This window comes from Dunckerocampus dactyliophorus, chromosome 16, assembly GCF_027744805.1.
Source record: "Dunckerocampus dactyliophorus isolate RoL2022-P2 chromosome 16, RoL_Ddac_1.1, whole genome shotgun sequence".
NCBI classification, from domain to species: Eukaryota; Metazoa; Chordata; class Actinopteri; order Syngnathiformes; family Syngnathidae; genus Dunckerocampus; species Dunckerocampus dactyliophorus.
In genome coordinates this window covers 14,667,902-14,689,818 of record NC_072834.1, presented here as the reverse complement: position 1 = coordinate 14,689,818, position 21,917 = coordinate 14,667,902, and the positions used below count along the sequence as shown (strand labels likewise).

Below are 21,917 nucleotides of genomic sequence, written 5' to 3'. Positions count from 1 at the left end.
CGTGTTGCCGCCGTCGCTCTTTTCAACGTGACGACAGTTAAACAGGCGCGAGGTATGAAAATGACAAAATTATGTTACATTTAGAATAAAACTTGAGTGTACAAATATCACCCTATAAAGACTTTATTTTTCATTTGTATTATTAGTAGTAAGGTGTATTCTCATTGAACCATCTGATTGTCAATCAAATGACAGCCATGCAAAAACTCTGCTCTTACAAGGATAACAATTGTCAGTCCATACTATCATGTATACATTTAAACATAGGTATATTAACAATTATGTTTAGGTTTTGTAACTGATGTCATTAGATCAGGGATCCCCAAAAGGTAGCTTGCAAACTTTTGCTAGCTCTCCACCTGATTTTGAGTAGCTCACTAAAACATCAAAGATGTTTCAACTCGTGGAATTGTTATGACTGTTCAATTCAGACAGGATTCCTCTATTTAATGACAACTGACCACAACAGATCAGAAAGGCAATGACCGATTTAAGTGGAGATCTGCTTTGTCAATTAAGTTTTAACAATTGAAATGTTGCTTGTCAAAACATACAGTAAACACCTCTCCTTTTGTTTTGTCAAAGTAGCTTGACTAGATAGGACAGTTGGAGACCCCTACTTGAGAAAAAGCATGTGTACCAAATCTTGTGTCCATTGAGTCCGTTTTTAAATAATTATGTTGTGTAAAAGTGAGGATAATCAAGAAAGACAAAGTGAGTGAATCATAACATTCTACCTTAACTTCTCAATTATTTCCATCTTCATACAAGTCAGAAAAGGCTTCTCTAACAGTTAAGTATGCACATCAAGTCTATTTTTTGCCCTCTTCCACCTTCTTGTTCTTCACATCTTTGTCCGCTGTGTCCTTGGCTGCTTCCTGTTCAGGTATTGCCGTCTCCTGCTGGTCGTCTGTATTCTTTGCATCCGACCTTTTGAACATGGCCTTGGCTGCCTCCTTGCCCGTCGTCTTCATGATGGCTTTGATGCCCAAATTGTCAATGTTGTGCGCTGTCACGGCGACGTTGGTCGCAGACTGCAGAGCCGTGTCTGTGGCTTGGCCTGCATCATCACCGTACCTTCACCACCAGCAACGTGGGGCGGCAGTTAAAGAAGGTTAAATGTGTATGTGAGTATTAAAAAGTATTTGCAAAAAAGAAAGTCTTCTTTCAGTTTGTTTTATTAGTAGCAAACGCCAGCACCCGACACCAGCCAGCATTTAGCATGTAGCGGCAGGAACACCAACACAGACAGACACCTCAAAACCTCAAATAAGTTATTTGTCCAAGTATGAATACATTACCAAAAGTCAGTCAGAGGAAATAGACAAGCACAAAACTGCAAAGTTGATGAGAAGAAGTCACTCATTAAGTGTTTGCCTTGTTGGTGGGCTTGTGCATTAGCCTCTCTAAGCCCCTAAATCTGGAAAGACAGGACATTTAAGAGCAGAGCATGGAAACACATCAGTGTGTCCCATGTCCCAAAGAGGAAGTGACCCACAGGCAAGGCAGGAGAGGACAAACATCAACTGTTTGTTACTCACTTGTACGTCACCGTCTGCACAGTCTCCGACGTGACACTTGTGCCGACGAGCTTTGCTCCCATCTCCAAACTGGTCCACACGGCAGAGAAACCTGGCGGGTTTACACAACAACAAATTCACCTCTGTCAGGACTTTCTGCGCTTCCTGTTCCCTCCATATTTGAGATATATAAGAACATGTTGATGCTACTGGGAACCTGAGTGACTCTGAACATTATCATAACAGTAATGGTATTGTTTATGCAGAAACATCCAATATGCACCAAGTCGTCCCTCTAGCGCCGCCTGGTGGCTCTTGGAGTTTCATTTCATGGTGTGTCATGTAATATTAGTGAATTAAGAGCAATTAGAACCTTGGAGGCTGCTGAGTGCCACAAATTTGGCTCCCTCCAGATTGGAAGGTTCCCCCTCTTTGCCCTTCATGGACTCTGGGATCAACTTGGCGCCGTGTTTCTTCAGGTGAGGGGCCACCTTCTCTGCTAGATGTTCCGCCACCGTGCTCACTCCGTTCACTGCGAGTGGACATCAGTGCATGAGCAAGGTCACGATGAAGCAAACACAAAACTTTGTTAAGATTTTGACAGCTTACCCAAGAAATGGCTGACACGCACGGCGCCGTCTGTCGCCTGTTTGGCCACCTGTAGGCTTCTGGAGACGTGTGGGCTGACCTCGGAGGGTGTGTCCTCCGGCGTGAGGCGTTCCCGGATTTTCAGTGCCCCCTTGTTAATGGCCCTCGTGGTGGCCTCTGCCCCTCTGACCAACCCGTGACCCAAACGGGTTGCGCCTCGTAAGAAGAATATGCTAGTGAATGGCGTCCTCTAGTGATTCATAAGTCAATCTACATTCACCCAGATCTCTGGTGGTACACTAGCTTCTGCCTTTCATGTCAGAGGACAAGGGTTTGATTCCCGGTCAGGCTGGCATCAGGAAGGGAATCCGGCATAAAAACTTTTCAAAAATAGTCACATTCTTTGCTGCTGGTTTGTGCTATTACAATGATCGACTGTGATGCTGCAGTCATTTATCTACTGAATCTACTGTATTTTTTTGGTGTGTCGACGGTCATGTGGGCGTATTCTTTCTTCTTTTTGTACACACACACGGTTTAAAAGGTTTAAAACAGATTTATTTGGAATCTCACCTGACAAGATTCCCTCGCCCATCTTCTCACTCCAAGTAGGAAGTGGTGCTTTGTCCTTCCCCGGCAACAACACCTGGGGGCCAAGGGGTACCGTTTGACTCAGGCTGATGACCTCTGACCCCACACTGTCCGGACTCTGTTGGAATAACAGGTCGAGTGTGACAATGGAGATCAAAGTTCATCTGACTGAGTGATGTGAATATTTTGTGTTTGTTTTTAAGTTTGTGTTTATATGTGGAAGCACTCACCTGCACCCTGAAGTCCGTCAGCTGCTTCATGAGGTCCTGAAACATCTCCCGATCGGCGGCGGGAAGCTGTGATGACAGCACGATGCCGATGAAGGCGCCCGGCACAGACGCCAATGTGTCCGGGAACATGAAGATCTCGGAGCTGGCCAGCAGCACCGGCATTTGCGGGCTGAGTGAGTACAACCAGCCACACACCTACACAACACACATGAGGGCTGTTACACAAAGAAGCGTGGTGGGGTTCTACTGCCTGCTAGCATGCTACCAAACACCGGGCTTCAAAGGCCTACAGTGGAACCTCGATTTTGTTTGAAAACAAAAACTGAAACGTACAAAACCCAAGGCAATTTTTCCAATTATTCCATAACAGACACACAAAAATATGAACAAAATACATTTATAGAGAATAATTATCGTTTGATACGCAGAAAATAATGTGAAATAATTATAAATGAGGAATGGGTGGAAGTTATTGTTAATGAAGACTTCCTGTACATCCCGGCGAGATGGAATTCACCTTGTTTCTCAACTTCTTTATCAAATTGTTGTTACTCACAACTTTCTTTGGCCCCATGGTGGGTTATTTAGCACTCAATTTAAAAAAAGTGATGTCAATGAGTCAGCAACACGTACTGTAGGGTGCTTTGTATGGGCAACAATACAGTACAGGCCAAACGGACTAGTTTGTTACTTGCAATATTGTACATAAAATGTTGGCTTACATTTCACACAAAAACCAGCATATGGGGCATACAAAAAATGAAGATTTACTGTATTTCCATTCATCCATTTTCTATACCGCTTCTCCTGATTAGAGTCGCGGGGGCATGCTGGAGCCTATCCCAGCTGGCTTCGGGCGACAGGCGGGGTACACCCTGGACTGGTTGCCAGCCAATCGCAGGGCACATATAGACAAACAACCATTCACACTCACATTCATACCTATGGACAATTTAGAGCCAGTTAACCTAACATGCGGGAATTGTGGCAGGAAACCGGAGTACCCGGAGAAAACCCACGCACGGGGAGAACATGCAAACTCCACACAGAAATGCCCAAGGGAGAATCGAATCCCGGTCTTCCCGATCTCCTGACTGTGACTGTGTGGCCAACATGCTAACCACTAGACCACCGTGCGGCCCATTTACTGTATTTGAATTCAGATTTTTCAGTAGTGGGAGTCGTGGCTAGCAAAGTAGGGCGCTAAAGCTCACGATACGATTTGCGACACATGGCTCACAAAACAATACAGCAATTTGCAGCATATTTTAACCACAGTACAAACAGCAGTAGTGCAAAAACAATGTTTGAGTGTGTGTAAACAGGTTTTTATATGAAGATTCTGACAGCGGCACTATTTTAAACATCTAATGTCTCAAATAGATCATATCTATAAAGAAGAAGTATAACAAAAATAAATACATATTTAGTGTAGTATAGTTGTAGTGATGTAATCACCAGAAAGAGACAGAATGACACAGATGAGGTTGAGCAGCATAAGGACAATGTTGACAATAAAAGACAATAATTAGAATAAAAAAAAAATAATAATAAATAAAGGTTGAGCTCCACTGTCTTACCTGTCAAAAAAAAAAAAGACAATAAAAGAATTAAACTATCCATCTTATGTCTTAAATGTCTTATTTTCTTTTATGATGTCTACTGTATTAGGGAATATGAGTGTAAAGGTGGCTATAGGGGTGTTCTTTCATGTCTAGAGGGCTCTAGTGATGTTAAAACCCATATTTAGAAGGTTGCAAAGTTTTCAATGCTCCTACTACAAAAATATTCCATTTATAAATAAGGAATCCTACTTTACGGAAATTCACTTACAACGGTCGGGTCTAGAACCAACATACAATGTACTTTTTTCCGATTTTTTTTTTTTTTTTTTAGAATTTGATTTATTGTAAAAGCTATACAGTTTTATGCTGTGCATTTTGTTCCCTTACTGTACCCAAAATGAACCGAACCGTGACCTTAAAACTAAGGTAAGTTCTGAACCGTAATGATGGCGTAGATTGCTTTGTTTGGGCACTCGATCTTGCGGAAGAATACAGTACAGGGCAAGCGGAATAGTTTGTTACATGCAATATCGCATGAAAATCAAGGCAAATTTTTGGAAAAAAATTCAGACAAAAACCGAAACATACAAAAACTGGGGCTTACAAAAACCGCGGTTTGACTGTACCTTGGGTGACTGCCACTGTGCCAAACCAAAATAAACCACAGAGCAGGCCCATATACTTCGGGTCAGGCGCCGGTGGTGCGCCTGGCACAATGACGACCTCTGTGAGGTCACCGGCCATCCGGCGGCAAGACAACAGAAGCGCAGAGTCATCTGTTAACGTCTCCATTGTGCAGCCGCGGAACAAAGCAGGCCCGTCGAGTCACAAGCTCAACTTGGCATGCAGCGCAACACAACACACACTTGACACACCTTGTTTGCTTGGTTCTGACCCAGTGCAATGTAACCAATCACAAGAGTCACAACAATTCAGCACGCCACAATTACAAGTAGAAGTTGAGCAAAAAGATCAGCACCAATAAATAAAGTCAAACTAGTTTTCCACACAAAGACGTGATTGGAGTTGTGTACTCACATCCAGAAAGAACGGCCCCCGTCCATCAGGTGGATCCTGGTGCTGGGGTTCAAATGTGACAATGCGGAGGTATCCGGGGTGTGAGAGAGCGCTCACCTGCCCACTGGGGGCCACAAAGAACATCTGCACCCCCGCGGGGATCAACAGCAGCTCGTTCCTCTTCTCCAGTCCGGCTCCGCTCCACTCCCCTGGCGCTGGAGTGTGTGCTAGACTGTGGTGGCCGTCTGCGGGTTGAGGGGTGTATGCCGGAGGCTGAACCTGGGACTCAGACATGGTGGGTTGTGTTTTCCTAGCCGGGAGCGGCGGGAGTGTGTTTGGGTCAGCGGCGGTTATGGCAGCAGCAGCAGCGGCGGCAGCGGCAGGTCCCTGAGAGGCAGGAGGTATGGAGGGGTACAGGTGCTGGAGGGGGCTGTGGGCGGGCAGCAGCGGATAAAGACTGGGGGTCAGCTCCATGAGCAATCGTTGCCTCTGGCCAGGAGGGGGCGTGTGCGCAGATCCCAGGTCAGAGATGTGTGTGCTGACGGTTGCCAGTGTGCCCTTCATCCTCTGCTGCAGCTCTCTGGCTCGCTCCCACAATGGCCCCGTCTGACGTGGCCCCCCAGTGGGTACCCCCAGCCCTTGCATGAGGTGCTGTTGACCTTTCCGGTAGTACTCCTCAGCCTTGGCCGAGTCGCCGCCCTCCTCCAGGGACAGGCCACGGCTAAGGCAGTGGAAGGCCAGTTCATACTGGTCCTTGATCAGCAGCAGCTCTGCAGGCTCCGACATTCTGAACACGTATGAGACAAATGTTAGATTTTTAGTACTTTTATTACATCTCTCTCATTTACCTGCTCTGTGTGTGCTTTATTACCGCGTGTCTTCAAGTCTAAATAACTTGTTATGCTGTTTTACTCCTTTAGATGTAATATACTAGTGACGTGGCATGCACAAAAGAGCCGCCTCCACGAGTCAATGCTTTGTACTGAATCAGAAGAGTCGATTCCCATCTAGTGAGCGGCGACTCCCCAGTTTTTTTTCCCCCCTTTTGCACACTCACTCTCAGCTCTGCTCACTTGACAGGGGCAGAACTTTTGTTTTGATGGGCACACCATGTAGCCAATCACACATGAGGATTTAGGATCATACCATTATGTCAAAGTTGACAAAGAATCTTTTCAAAAACAGGGCAGATACTCTCAGAAAGGAGGACTCGGCACACCCAAACTGAGCCACTTTTCTTAATGGCAGCATGCGCTAAGGACATTTATACTTTTGCATACACTGAATTTGGTTTGGTTTTTGCTATCGTGGATTTGTTTACAGTGTTTTGTTCATTTGTTTTCACATTATTATTTTGCTTAGATAAATATTACAAGGTATTTATTATAAAATATATTAATACATTCATATTAGTTTCAATATTTCCTATTATAATTATATATTTAGTATTAATTAATTTAAAAATATATTATTGATAATTATATAATCAAACAAAAGGAAGAATGTTTTTGTAACTAAACAAATGCACACAATGAGGCAATTATAAGGCTTCTCATAAAAACACTGAGCGCAAAAGAGTTTAAGAAACCAACCATTCGGACTTGCCAAGTTAGGCCAAAGCGTGAAGCTACAAATGACACTATATTGACATTAAAAACCAAAAACCTTTTGGAGCCCAACGAGCCTGCTCTTGTTTGGGAACGAAGCCAAAAGAGCTTCCCATCACAGTAATACAGAAATATAATGATGAATAACAATACAATTGCTCGTGGTGGTGTGGCCATGTAAATACGATGTAAAAGAGGCTTTCATGTACATACCCAGACCACATCCGGTTTAACCTGCACGACTAGAACCATCAGTCTATTTTGTTATTTTAAACATGCATTACATTAAACAGGAAGTCCGATAAGAACTTTAAAATCAAACATCCGGTCATAAAGAAGACGTAACAACACATTAGTTATTGCAAATATTTAATCTAAACAAGCTTTGCTTTTCGGCAAACAAACAGTAAAAGGTGAACACGTTCAACAAAACACCAAACTATAGCGAGGTGAAATAACACAACTCGAACTCACCTCGACTGTAAAAATGACTTCCTTCCTCAAAATACTGAAACAAAACTTTACGTCGTTTAAAAAAAGACGCTCTTATTTCACTCCCCGACGTTCATTAACATGCTGTCAACGCGTGCGCGTCGTATGTAAAAAGACTTTTCTGCACCTGCCGCACCTCCACCTGACGCTTGTACGTCACTTCCGGCTGTCACAATAAAAGCTACATATAGTACATTGCATTTCATTCTGATGACGTTTTTGTTTTTAAGGTACAGATTACAGATTACAGGTGGATGTGAGGAAATACATGAAGATGTTTAACGAGTACGCTAAATACCAGGACGTGTTATTTATCAAATTTGCAGACAAACTCGTGTAATTAAAATGTCCCAATAGGGGTGTGACATGTTTGATGATCAGGTTTGTTGTGTTCTCGCAGAGGAAGGTTGGCGCTGTGAGTCACAGGGAAGGCAGCTCAGCGACTGCAAATATGGACGAGACATGGCAGAACCTAAAAAAAGAAGATGTCAAATCACTTATAACGAATAACAAACAAGGCGCTAATGAGTTTTACGTCTTACTTGGATCTCTTGAATTTGTTCCTGATGACCTGTTGGGGATGTGTTTGAGTGCTCAGATGCAGCTTGTGCAGAGCACTCATGCACGGTGTGATGTCATCCAACAAGTACCCAGTCAAGTCAGCAAGGCAACCAGGCTGGAAGAAGAGAAATGATGTTTGTGTGTGTTTTTGTCAAAGACACTTTAGAGTGTTTCTTTTTTTTAATGGACAATTGCTGGATTCATGGACAACAATATTGGACGTTTGCATGTAAACCCACAAATGGTGAGCAAATGACGCATCAGCGAGCATGTAACTTGCTTGGTTCAGCCAACCCCGCGCACCGCCGTGTGCTCCAACCCAGGACCTTCGGAATGAGAGTCACGAGTGCAAGGCGCCGAGTTAAAAGCCCGGACCGCCAACTCGACGCCCAGCACAGCTCTTCAGGTTCAGGGAGTGAGCTTTACTAGCGTACACTCGCACAGTCATGCTGGCTGGTATCCGTTACAAACAGAACTACCACAGGTTTTTATTTCACCAGACAAGACAACATGAAGCAGTGAATGCGTCAAGCTGAGCCCTTAGCCGCACTAGCAGCTGTTGCGTGGCTTTAAGTATCGCTGGGTTGTAATTACGTGACCGAGAAGCAACTTGTGTCACTTCTTTTGTTTGGACGGGGCGCAGCATTTCAATACGGCCACATGCACGCTCTGCATCTTTGTACAGTGGTTAATGCAAATAAGGGTGCGTGCCGTTGTAATTATTATGAGTGTGCATGGTGTGTTGCATAAAGACACGACTTAGTTGACAACAGAGGTGGAAGCTTATCTTTCGCATCAGACATATAGGAGATGAAAATAGCGCTTTAACATGTTTGTCTTGCTCTTCCACTAAGCCAGTGAATGAATACATTCTTGTATGTGCTCATATTTTCGCTGCACTGTTTTTCCATGGGGGTGTTGCGTATGAACATGAATTTGCTGTCAAAGTAATCACGTCACCTGACTTGATGTTGCTTTTCCATCATTTTGTGACATTTTTTCCCTTTATGATGGACTATCTTCGGAACAACTTTTTCCAAAATCCCGATTTTAACGACGTCCACATACGTGAACGGTGCATGTGTTCGAGATTTTCGCTCTCGTCCAGCTACGAATATGCTAGCTTGACTCCCATTAAAAGCCAGTCACAATTGCAACCAGGTGCGACGTCACGTGCACCCACCCAGAGCCTTCTGTTGATGGTGAAGTTGGCAAGGCAGAGTGCGGCGGCCGCCATCATGGATGCAGTGTAGTCAAGGAAAGGATGCATCTCCAGCAGACTCAGCTCCAGGAGATACTATGGGAAGAAAAGTGCCTTCAATCTCCACCATGACGGAGGCCAATTAGGGGTTAAGGGTTGTCTTACCAGGCTGAGGTTCTGGGTGATGGCGCACACGAGGTGGACGGACATAAAGAGGCGGAGGAAGCTGTTGGAGGTGGGCGTGGCCAACCTGAAGCGCAGCACCCTCAGCAGCTGGAACTCCATGTGGATGAGCTGCTGTTGGGTGTACGTGTCGGCCGTGATGTGCACAAACTCCTCCAGGTCGCGCACGTGGATCTCCTCGTATTTCCTGCACGGTCAAAGTTCAGCCCTGCTGAACTCGCCCTATGTCAAAGGTCAGAAATGCGGGACTCACATGGCGACGAGCAGCGCCGCCGTTCCGAGCAGCTGCAGCCTGCTGCGCCCCAAGTAGGCTGTGCGCGACAGGAAGCGGTCCACGTAGTTTACGGCCAAGTGCAGCGTCTCCGAGTCAAACTTGTACACCTGCGACACCTCCGCCATCCAGTCCACCAGGATGACACGCATGCTAGCGCTGAGCTCCGGGTGCTGAACCATGTACTGTGCTGCTGGTCGGAACACCATCTGGCGGACAAAGATGGAGGTTCTTCACACGTTCCAAGCATACGCTTGGGCAGTGCTTCTCAAATAGTGGGACGGGCACGATGAGGTGAGAGGCAGGGGACTCTATACTACTGTATATACACTACTTAAATTGGGTCAAGGTTGGCAGGTCTGTTTGTGTCTTCATTCATGCTTGAATGATGCCAGTGCCAGCAACTCATACAGTGTCTCATAGTATTACAAAGTTATACTTGTAAAAAAAAAAAAGTATGTTAATATTAGGACTTTATTGTAATATTTCCACTTTAGTCACGTAAAATGACTGAGCTTTTTCCATTCTTCTTGTTGTTTTTGTTCATTTTCTTGTTTAATTGTATTTTTAAAATGTGCCGAGGGCCGATAAAAAAATCAGGGCTGTAAATGACCCTCGGGCCACACTTTGGACACCCCAGTTTTAAGGTATGCCTCCTCTGTTTGGGTAAAAAATATTACAGTTATATTACAAAGAGTAGCTATAAGAACTTTCAAAAACAACTCAAGATGAGTTGGAAAACAGAACGACACAGGAAGTAGAGCTCAAACCAATATTTTCGGGGAAAATGTGCCCTCTAAAGTAGCAAGAAATTGGTCATTTGAAGCGACACTCAGCATTCAAAAGGCCGTCCACAAGGCAGCCTCACGGAGTGCTCTGATGCCCCTCAATTTCAAGGCCCAATGAAAAAAAAAGAAAAGAAAACCAGGACATTTTCGTCGCTTTCTTAAAAAATATATATAACGGCCAGGACAGGATGTGAAAACACGAAAACATCCCGGGAAAACGGGATGTTGGGTCACCCTAGCATACAGTACACAGACTGAGAGGGCTCACGCACCTCCTTGCCCCTCATGTGGCGGTGGATGTCGTTGACGTACTGTGACACTTCCACGGATCTCAGGGCGTGCTCCGGGTTGGACGTTAAAGCATCGTCGCGCCTCGAACCTGTGAGTGGAAACAGCAGCAGTTATTGAATGACAACTCCAACACACGGCCCCTAACACGGTAGCACTGAAGCCAAACGTGTCCACAAAGGATGGGCATGATTTATGTTGCCTTTGATGGATCCAGCATTCATTTTAATGGCCTGCTACTGTATACCTTGAAGCGATCATAACGATGTCACTGCTTGCCAGCAACCAGCAGAGGGCGACATTAATTCAGGCCCAACCAGTTTGCTGCCTAGATGGGCAGGTGCAGTCATCAAAACAGGAAGTAAACATGAAGAGTGAACATTTGGGACTCTAAAACAAAGTGAGTTGTGTAAATACGTCCAATAGCGTACAACACAGAGTGACGTAGAGTGAAGGGAGTTAGGTTCCCCAAGATGGTGGAGTAAGCGTGTTTGTTTTCATGTGCTGGACAGACACGCTCATATTTCTCTACAGCACGTGTGCCCGTTACGTCGTTCGCGAGCTACCGGTTGATGGAGAAGGTAGTTTGGGTCAGTCAGCTGACATTAAGCTCCACTCCTGATTCGCTCTTGCTCCCCCACAGCAACAGATGAACAGATGTCTCAAGCTACACACGGAGATGCAACTTTCATCGTTACTATTCCGATTACGGATAAACTACCTGAGATACCTATAAGATATCTGTATCTATAACAAAAGTTATCCGTTCACTTGTAGTGGTTAATTATGGAGGAAAAAACTCAGTTGTTTGATGGCGTTGCTTTGCGTCATGAACTCCACTATAGTAATGCGTTTGACACTTACAGTACGTTTCTTAAACTATTATTTCATAATTCATTGGAAAATGTGCCCACTGATGAAACATTTTTAATACAGTATGTTGCCTTGACTTTGGTTGCACTGTCTTTTGCATAATCTTTATTAATTCTTAAGTCTTTATTGCCATATTGAATTGAATTGTGAATTATGTGTGAAAGATGTCAACTACTTTGATTACCTGGAAACTTTGAAACTGTGAATGGGGGGGGGGGGGGGGGGCGCAATCAAAAATGGGCCAATTGAGGGCCATTTTCTTTGTTTATTTATTTGTTTTTGCTGGTTCTTGCCTTGGTGCCTATGGTAACTAATTCTCTCGGGCAAGCCCAGGAAGATGTCACTACAGACACGACACAACACAACACAGGGGGTGAGTTGGCACCGTCAGGGCCGACCATGCAGGAACACATGCTGTGCATAGGGCCCCACAATCAATGGAGGGGCCCTGCATGGAGCATCATGGGGGACAGACACAAACCCAAAACCCAAAAGTCTAAGTCAAAATTTTGGTCCCAGTCCACCCCTGGGTTCCACGCACCTCTTTTAATAAGAGACATGGAGAAAGGTAACCTACCTGAGGGGAGCTCCAGCAGAAGCCTCACATCTTCCTTTCTCAGGTGTGAAGCCTCAGCGCCGAGGGAAAGTTCGTCATCAGCATCAGCGGCCTCCTGGTCATGCCCGTCATGGCTGCCTGTGATTGACGGGGAGCTGTCAGTGTGCTGGCTGGCTCTGGAACTACAGCTTCCCTGGAGAGCAGGGACACACACGGGAAAGGTTCATCGGGATTCAAGCGCTGCCGCCACACGTCTCTTGCCTACCTGACTCTGTGACTGACAGCGCTGCTCGTTCACTGAAAGCTCGCCCAGCGACGTGCGTGGCCTCGCCGAACTCTGAGCCCGCGTGTCCTCCGCCTTGGTGGATTTTCTGGTGTGGAAGGAAGCGTGCACGGCGGTGCTGACGTCCATCTTTACAGGGGAAGGCAGAAGTTAAATATAGAAACATGACGCAATGATCACATTCACATACTTCATTTGGTACACAATGAGATCCAATACAAAGATAATAATGTTTACTTCTGATTGACGGTATGATATAAATAAGAGAAATACCAAAAGTTGACTTTGCAGTAAGATGCAGTTGTACCAGCACAATAATATATATATTTTTAAATTAATATTATTACTATTATTATAATTTGATTTTTCCCTTCTTTCTTAAATGAATATATGGGAAACACCGAGTTAAAAAATGTTGACATGTCAAAGCAGGAAGTGAACAAACTTTTTAATGACGAAATAATAGAGGTGTCATTTTAAGAAAAGTACGATGAAAAAATACGACTGATCAAATGAACTTTTTTTATTTAGCCGAGTCACAAAACTATGCAGGGCGGTTTTTAAATTGGCACTAAATGATATTATCTACATTTTTTAAAAACCAAATAATCCGCTGTTATGATAATATATAAATAATAATAATAACAATAAATTAGAATATGTCATAATAATGCAATATTTCTTTTAAGCTATCATCTTTCACTCTTTAAAGTGGCGGCATCAGCGTTTGTGATTTCCTCAAAGGCAATTCATACTGTCTCTTATTATTATCTTATTTTATTTCTGCAATGAGCCACCTTCCACATTTTGTGCCGTCCTGTTCTCAAGATACAGCTTTTCTCCAAACGAGAAATCTCGTCACGTTTTAATCTCGCGAGATCGTGGCACCCTTACAAAATAATGACAAGTGTAAATGTTAAAAAAAACTATTATTTACCATTTTCAATCATTATAACACAATTACGTCCTTTGACGACATACAACTGATCAAAATATTGCAAACATAACTAAACAAAAACTAATCAGAGAACTGAAAAATACTGTAGTATCGTCCAGTTATACAGCACTATTCTTGGTATCGACACAACCGACATTTGGATCAATTCGCCCACCCCTACACAGTACAGCGCCAACCTGTTCGAACAAGTTGAATTGTAAGTGTAGGAGTGATGTTCCTTTTTTGAAGCACGTCTGAAACAAACCATACCACACCATGAATCAATCACCTGTAAGCGTTGTAGCACCTTCGTAATTAGGTAGAGCTTTTCATCTATTGCCTGTGCTTCGATCGTTTAGGTGTACCTAATAAAGCGTCCGGTGACGCTTGTAAGTAACTGTGTTTTTATGTTGTTTTTCCCGTTCATTTTATCCTCATCAGAGGCTATACTAGTTTCTCATAACAACACAACAGTTGATGTGAACTCACCGTGGTCCTCTGGTCCTGCATGGTCCTGTCTCTTTAACGGCCCGGACGTTACGGCAACCACTAACAGTAGCCAAACATGTCCTCTGCTGCTGTGTAAATGCATCAGGAAGTGTCAAATTAAAATAAAATTGAAAAATAAATACACATCGGAATGGTGCGCGCGGTGGGCGGGGCTGTCACGCGACACAGCGACGCCGTTAACAAATACATTAAAAGTGATTTCTTTTTAAACTTCAATAGCAGCATGTATCAACAAGCTATGAAGATTTTACGAAGACGTAACGTTTTATGGACAAGAAGAAGTGTTGTTGGTTTGTTAGACGTTTAAATGGCACAACTGTCTACACCTGCAACACCCAAACTTCCCACTAGAGGGCAGACTCGCCCTGTTACTGACATGACAACAAAGTAGTCCTCAAATGAAAACTTATTGCAGAAAATCTACTAGAACATCCACATAGGTGGCTTTTTGACCATCTTATTTTGTAACACGAGAGGGTCAAAATGAAAAAATGAAACATTTAACAGATAATAAATACAGTAGCTGTCATTGCGGGGATATGGTAAACATGCAATGGTTCAGAGGGTTTAAATGCTCACATAGTTTATTTGCGGCTTCTCACAAACACACACACACTTTATGACCTAATATCAACGCTTTAACATTTCCACATTTCCAAACGAGAAGCTAATTAATCTCCTGTGGTTAGCTTTAGCATCAGCTAACGTCACCCTCTGTGTGAGTTGCGCAAGACATGAATTATAAATGTCTTCAAGCCTCTTTTTTCCCCCTTCCTTGCCTAATATATTTGCATTTTAAAGGCCCCCAAAAATCTTTTGGAGAAGCTGTAAATTATTCATATATTCAGACATTCAAACCAGTCGGACTGTGAGGACACTTTTTGCCGTCTCGCCCGTATTGAGAGAGAGAGAGAGAGACTAAAATTGGAGACTTCTCGAAGTGATGTGTTTATTTTTTTATTGTTTTGCCTCTACGCTAAGATGTCTCACTCTGACGCGTCTTCTCCTGCTCGGATGCTGTCACAAGGGAACACTTTTATTTTAAGATGGCGCTGGTGTCTGTTTGCCATCTGTCTCATTGTTATTCTGGACAAGTACGCATTTGTCAGCCACTTGTCCTTTTCTCAGTGTGTGTGCGTGTGTGTGTGTGTGTGTGTGTGTGTGTGAGTCGACACCCTCACATCTCCACTGACCTGACACTGTTATTAATTAAAACCCGCTAACAGGTGGCCGTGGCAAATCCTCCTGCAGCATCTTTGTTCGTGACATCATGAATGAAAAACGTCCTACCTCATGGATATAACACCACTTCTGACCCGCCCCTAAATAGATGACCACGCCCCGTTGATACATTTGTAACATGTAAAAAAATTAAATAAAATGCAGGCTTCACCACACATCCTAAAATGCAGCCCGGAGCGCTACCAAGTATCCGTCAGTCAGCTACAGACACGAGGGCTATAAGTGTGATCATGTTGTCTTTCTTCTGCAAATAGGCTAACCTAGCATGATGCTGCTGTTAAAATGTGACGTACGATGTAACGCTAGCAACACTAGCATAGCCGTGTGAGCTACAGTGCTAACGTTTGTCTTTGTGTGTGATGTGGATGTGAAGTGATGGTACACTTGAAAAATGTTGTCCATATTCCAAACTGTACGACCTCAGCAGTACTTGATGTTAGCGGTTCCAACTGTGTGTTAGGCGCTAATTGTTTTTCACGTACCTCCTACGACAATTGGTGTACCCCTAGGGGTACGCATACCCCTCGCATACACCCACTTTGGGCCTGCCGAGTGTAAGTTGTAAGGTTGATCATTTTGTTTTTCTGCAGCGAATAAGCTAGCCTAACATGATGTTAGCACTTCAGCAGCACATGGCTCCTAGTCCTCCTGTCCCACTCCTTAATGTTGCAGTTGCAGAGTTACAGTGTGTATGTCAAAAGTGGACCAAGTACATGATAGTGCTTCTTGGAGGTACACACTATTGGAGACAAACACAATTCATTAGCATTAAAACCACACACACACACACACACACACACACACACACACACACACACACACAGAGTAGGGCTTACGAAAAACACTTTGAAACAGTCTACATTCCAGCACCAATGCTAACACACTTCCAAATACACTATTGTGGCAACTCTGAGAGGAATACAGAATGGCTGACGAACACTTTTAATGCCAACATTAAGGTCTAGTCCACGTGACGCATGCAGTGCAGCGACATGCGGACTCCGGAGAGGATGGAATATCAGGGAATGACAGGGAATCAGTGGCCATGTCTCAGCTTCATTTGGGAATTGAGACGAAACGAAAACGAGGGCCAAAAACTCTTATCATCCTCTTTCAGTGTCATAAACACACACACATACACACACGCGCGCGCGCGCATACGCACTACTCAGTCAGGATTACTGCTGTGCGTGCATGTGCGTTTGGTGAGACTAGGAAGCCCGTGAAGGGAACATGTGATCATTAGCATGGCGGTCAAGGTCAATTAACGGCACTGCAATTAAAATAATATGCATGTGACCACTTCACTTCCTGTTTTCCTTTTATGGCTTTTCCCTCTACAGCTCACACTGCCTGACGTCCTGATGGAAATCTTTTTGTTTTTATCATTGCCAAACGACACACTGTGTGTGTGTGTGTGTGCGTGCGTGTACTGAGACATGTGACAGGTGATGGGATAGTTATTGTAATGATGATGAAGATATGAAAGCAGCGCGCGCACACACTCCTCCTTCACTGCTTATCAAACTCATCCTTCATCAACTACACTCTGCGTGCTCGCGCGTGTGTGTGTGTGTGTGTGTGTGTGTGTGCTGGGTGGGAGAGAGAGAGGAAGAGGAGCGTATGAGTGCGTCTGGGCAGAGGACGAGAAGACCCAACGAGATGGATGGTGTTTGTTTGCGTGAGCGACGTACGTGAGGCTGCCCGACGACTAACGAGGTTTGTTCAACTACTTTCCCGTCTTTTCTTTCTTGAAGCCGCGTGTACGTTTACATACATCATGTGAGCACCTCCCGAGGTTTGTTGTTGTGTTTCTAAAATTTCGGATAGGGCGAGGGTGTGAAATGATTAGAAACCGGCCAAAGTGTGATACAGTAGAAAATAATCCGCGTTAACCGACAGTGTCTATCAATACTCAACTTTATCGTCACTTTATTGTAGCTATAATGCAGACATTTGTTGTTGGTCAGACGAGGTCGGTCCCTAGCGTATGCATGACATTATCTGGTATTTAGTGAGCGGATATTGGGACGGATGGTGTCTCACACACGAACACACACGCACTAAATGTCATGACATTTTGTCGCACATCAGTCGTCTCCATTATTCATCAAGCGTTCTCTCAGGAGAACGTTGACTTCATGTTTGCTCACGCTGGAGAACAAATCCTTTAATAGCAGCTTGACAACACACGCGCACGAAACTACATTCCAACTACGTTACAAACACCACTTGCATGGACTTCAATGATGTCTAAAGAGGAAGAGCAATGCTTATTTCATGATCATTTATACAGTACGTGCTGAGGAATGAGTGGAGTCACGTGAATGGATGTGTTAAGTCACACTCTTGTACGGCGGGCAACAGTAGTCCATCAAATGAGTCGAATACTGAGAGAAGATTAAGATTACTGTCTGAGTCACATGTGAATAACACGTCGAGCGATGATGACCCAACTACACTCATCCACAACATGCTGAGAGGTGAGTGGAGTCACTCCATTGCGGGAAATGCTGAGAGATGACGGAGAGTCACTTGTGCGCACGAGGTGCTGAGAGAGTCCTATCAAAAACACCCTCGTAAGGCATGCTGAGAGATGAGTTGAGTCACTCAAATGAGTGACATGCTGAGAGATGATTGAGCACGGGCAGTCACCTGTTTGCACAGCGTACTAAAAAATGAGAGTCCAATCAAGACACCCTTGTAAGACATGCTGAGAGATGAGTTGAGTCACTCAAATGAGTGAAATGCTGAGAGATGATTGAGAACGTGCAGTCACTTGTGTGCACAACAAGCTGAGATGACAGTGCTATCAAAAAAAAGCCTTCGTTAGACATGCTGAGTGTGCAGTCACGCACGTGCACAACATGCTAAGAGATGAGGGTCCTGTCCCCTTACATGACGTGTTAGAGAGACGCGTTACGTCGCACGAGAGCACAACATGCTGAGGGATGAGTGGAGCCCTTCAAGTGGGTGAAATGCTGAGAGATGATTGAGGATGAACATCATACGAGTATAACATCCGAAGAATTGAGCGTCGAGTGTCCTGTTCAAAGCACTCAGTCACGTCTGAATAGCACGATGAGAGATGACTGCAGTGAGCTAATCACATGTGCAACACATGAGGATAGGTGTCTGCACGGTAGTCACATGTGACATGTGACATGTCAAATGCTGAGATGAGCATGCAGCTACACGCGTGCACTCCACGCTGAGAGATGCGTGTAGCTTCATAGGCGGGTGACATGCTGAGAGGTAAGCGTAGCCACTGAAATGAATGACATGAAAACAGGATGATTCCGTCCCCTGTGTGAATGCTGAGAGACCAAGGAGAGTCTGACTGAGATGAGGTCCTGGTCATCAAACAAACAAACAAACAAACAAACAAACAAACAATGCGCATGTGAGTGTGCACGTGTGGGCCTGCAGCTCTGCGTGTAAAAGCAGTGACCCGCACCTTGTTGCTACGCGACAAAAAGCCTCATTAAGCACAATTATCAAACACTTCAGCTGACAATGAAGCAACGGGATCACAGGGAATCAAAGAACGGGCGACTCAGCGCGGGCGGGAAGGACGGCGGAGGGGAGGAGCCAAAGAGACACACTGAGGTCATGTGACAGCTGGTGCTGATGGTGAGATGTTGATGAGCAGTAACACAATAGCAAAGTATTCATTTGTTTTGTTTTTGGACCTGAAGACAACCTGAGAGATGAGAGGAAGACATTTAAAAACAAACAGGAAACAGGAAGTGACAATTCCAAAACCAACCTCTGGAACTAGTCGACAAGTGAGAGAGTACATGTACAGTACTTAGCCAATCTATGTTGAATACCTTTCAAAAACAAGTGTTCCCAGCTATTTCAGCTCACCCCTGACAAATCAAAATCAACAGGGTTCCTAGTCTGATACAGGACAACATCCCTGAATGAACCATGGCTATGTAACTGTTCAAAATCATTAGGCTTCTTTTCCTAGCGTAGCTAAATATACAAAGTGTATCACGTGGTATTCCTACTCACCTAACCTCCGAGCCCAGCTTTCTCGGCCGCCTTGGCTGAGGCATCCTTCAGAATCAATAAGCTTCTTGCTCTAGCACAGATAATAAAGTGAAGAAGATCAGAGGACGACCGGAGAAGGAAGTCCATCAAAGAAAAGTACAACCCGTAAGGACAGGAGCCTCCTGATGGGATTTTATTTGACAAGCGCTCCCCCTGCTGGCCGTGATCTTAATAGCAACAAGTTGCCTTTCAAGTCACAGAAATTACATTTTAAACAATAAAAAAAATAAAAATAAAAAAACCTTCAAAAAACTATTATAAAAATATTATGAAAGATGACAGATTTTCTGAAATTTAGTAATTTTTTTTATACTGACATATACAAAAAGTGTGGATTGACTTGGCGCTGATCCCAATTAGGACACTTGTGCCTTGCTGGGTGTCTGCTCTCTCCTCAGTGAAATGTAGTTATTTAAATGACATGTCTTCTTACAAGATTTATGTGTCCTCTCTCCCCTGTAGACTCCAGCTGGGATGTCAGGGATGGATGCGGTCACCGCAGGCAACAACGAAACCACAACCTCCTCAGCGGAAAACGGAACCTTCCTCCGCCTCTCGCCGACGTCCCATTCTACGTGGGCCGCCGCCTCGTCGCCGGGCCGGGGCGGGAGCGTCTACGTTTACGTTTGGCTCTTCCTCGGCCTCCTGCTGCTCCTGCTCAGCCTGCTCGTCATCGCCCTCCACCGGCTGAAGAACATCATCTCTTCCTCGTCCTCATGCTCGTCTTCCTCGCTGCCAGAGTGTGGCAGTGAAGGTCGCAGCTCCTTCACCAACATGGAGATCTGCAGTATCTCCTCTCAGAGACAGAGCATCTCCTCACTGTGCACTTGAGGCTCTCTCACTCACACACACTGCAAATACTCATGTGTCTCACTTGTGAGGACATCCTGCAGGGGAGACATGAAGACAATTTCCATCGTCTGTCCTCTTCTTCTTGTCAAGACTGTTTATTTTCATGTCTGTAGATTTCACTGCAAATAAATGTCAAAAAATAATTCTGCTTGTCTTTGTGTCTGAAAGGATATCTGGACAAAAGTATTGGGCCAGCTACAAGAAGTGAAAAGTGAAGAAAGCGGGAGAGTCTTTGCCTTGGGAACAGCGTCCACTTATCTGGGAAGACTTTCCACCCGATTTTTGTGTATGTCCATTTGTGAGATCAGAGGTTGGAGCTCAGAGAGGTGTTCTTCCACCCCAAACTCCTCCATGAATGCCTTTATGGACCGGAAAAGAGAAAGTGTTCCGACGTTTTTAGGTTTCCTTTCCAAATATGGTCGTCTTTGTTCCTGTGGCGTCTCACATCCGTCATGCTGGAAGAAGCTGTCAGCGTTCTTGACGTCGCCTCCTTGTGTTCTCAGAATAGTCCACTCCCTTCAGGAAAACGTTCATCACATGATTGGCACACAGACTCAACGTTGGTATGTATCCTAAAATGTTGTCTTGTTCACGAGCAGCTGGAACATTTGGACATTTTTCGATACAAAGAAAAAGAGTGAAATACATTTTTTCCCGAGCATCTCAGTATGATACAGAAAACAACAATAAACGCTGTTAAATTGTCAATGGGGGGAGTGATACATTTTTTTACATTAAAGATGCTAAAAACAATGCAATGTAGGTCAATATATGCAAAACTATCCAAGCAAAGCATCTTAGCTTTGTGTTATAGCTGCCAAAGCAAATTATCATATCTAACATTTGATCAGTTCATTTTATTTTTACTATATGCCGAGTGTCAAAAAACGAGCTGCGAGACGAAAATGGCCCCTGGGCCATGAATGCTGAACGATGAATCCAGCTGTATTAAAATCCTAACAAGCAGCATACCATGCGCTGTTGTGACTATTCCTTCCTAATACAGCAAACAGCCTATCATCTTCTTACACTTTCCTCGTCTTTGTTGGCACATTTTGGGTCAAAATGGATCCCGACGACAAATCCAGATGTTTACATTCCTAGCAACAAGCATACAATGCACTGTTGTGACTATTCCTTCCAAATACAGCCTCTTCTTACACTTTCCTCGTCTAAGTTTGTACACTGTTGGGTCAAAATCGATCCAGAAAACGAATCCACATATTTTCATTCTGTGCAAAAAGCATACCATGAAGTGTTATGACTAATGTGACAAATTGCCTATCAAATTTTTACACTTTCCTTGTCTTTGTTAGCACATTTTGGGTGAAATTTGATCCAGATGACTAATCCAGATGTTTTCATTTCGAGGAATAAGCACACCATGTACTGTTGTGGCTATTCGTTCCTACGACAGCAGCCTTTCATCTTCGTACTTTTTTGCTCGTCCTTGTTGGCACATTTTGGTCAAAATCTACCCCAACGACGAATCCAGATGTTTTAATTTGCAGCAACATGCATTCCATGCACTGTTGTGACTATTTAAGTGTAATCTTCTTGTCGTTGGGGCCATCTTCCACACCACCAGCAGTACACTCCTATACAAATTTGGCTCAAAAGCTACACAAATTTTTCCAATTCTTAGCAGCATCGTTTGTTGTCCTGTATTTATGTGGATCGATAAAAAAACCAAGCTGCCGCAG

General features: G+C 44.2%; 3 protein-coding genes across 9 annotated transcripts; 1 reads left to right on the top strand and 2 right to left on the bottom strand.

Moving 5' to 3' along the window:
• Window positions 1-114: 114 nt before the first annotated feature.
• On the bottom strand, window positions 115-7,733 carry sparta (spartin a). Of its 4 annotated transcripts, XR_008566438.1 has the most exons (9): window positions 7,593-7,733; window positions 5,533-6,298; window positions 2,930-3,124; window positions 2,682-2,817; window positions 2,130-2,324; window positions 1,894-2,052; window positions 1,542-1,632; window positions 1,302-1,420; window positions 943-1,077 (listed from the first exon to the last, which is right to left on the bottom strand). XR_008566438.1 is itself a non-coding variant. In XM_054755957.1 (8 exons), the coding sequence occupies exons 2-8, from the start codon at window positions 6,295-6,297 to the stop codon at window positions 813-815; spliced, it is 1,806 nt and encodes a 601-aa protein (XP_054611932.1). In that variant the 5' UTR covers window position 6,298; window positions 7,593-7,733; the 3' UTR covers window positions 115-812. The 4 variants fall into 4 exon arrangements, 3 of the variants coding, with proteins under 3 accessions (XP_054611932.1, XP_054611933.1, XP_054611934.1); XM_054755957.1 differs by lacking the exon at window positions 1,302-1,420 and having other exon boundaries at window positions 115-1,077; XM_054755958.1 differs by lacking the exon at window positions 1,302-1,420 and having other exon boundaries at window positions 115-1,077; window positions 2,682-2,754.
• ccna1 (cyclin A1) lies at window positions 7,471-21,861 on the bottom strand. 3 transcript variants are annotated; one of them, XM_054755961.1, is made up of 10 exons: window positions 19,324-21,861; window positions 14,041-14,129; window positions 12,597-12,743; window positions 12,353-12,524; window positions 10,887-10,993; window positions 9,809-10,035; window positions 9,538-9,742; window positions 9,355-9,468; window positions 8,153-8,286; window positions 7,471-8,082 (listed from the first exon to the last, which is right to left on the bottom strand). In XM_054755961.1, the coding sequence occupies exons 2-10, from the start codon at window positions 14,059-14,061 to the stop codon at window positions 8,031-8,033; spliced, it is 1,179 nt and encodes a 392-aa protein (XP_054611936.1). In that variant the 5' UTR covers window positions 14,062-14,129; window positions 19,324-21,861; the 3' UTR covers window positions 7,471-8,030. The 3 variants fall into 3 exon arrangements, with proteins under 3 accessions (XP_054611936.1, XP_054611935.1, XP_054611938.1); XM_054755960.1 differs by having other exon boundaries at window positions 14,041-21,861; XM_054755963.1 differs by lacking the exons at window positions 14,041-14,129; window positions 19,324-21,861 and adding an exon at window positions 13,841-14,030.
• LOC129169487 (serine-rich and transmembrane domain-containing protein 1) lies at window positions 16,842-21,144 on the top strand. Of its 2 annotated transcripts, none has more exons than XM_054755964.1 (2): window positions 16,842-17,022; window positions 19,825-21,144. In XM_054755964.1, the coding sequence occupies exon 2, from the start codon at window positions 19,837-19,839 to the stop codon at window positions 20,191-20,193; it is 357 nt and encodes a 118-aa protein (XP_054611939.1). In that variant the 5' UTR covers window positions 16,842-17,022; window positions 19,825-19,836; the 3' UTR covers window positions 20,194-21,144. The 2 variants fall into 2 exon arrangements, with proteins under 2 accessions (XP_054611939.1, XP_054611940.1); XM_054755965.1 differs by lacking the exon at window positions 16,842-17,022 and adding an exon at window positions 17,358-17,786.
• Window positions 21,862-21,917: the final 56 nt, after the last annotated feature.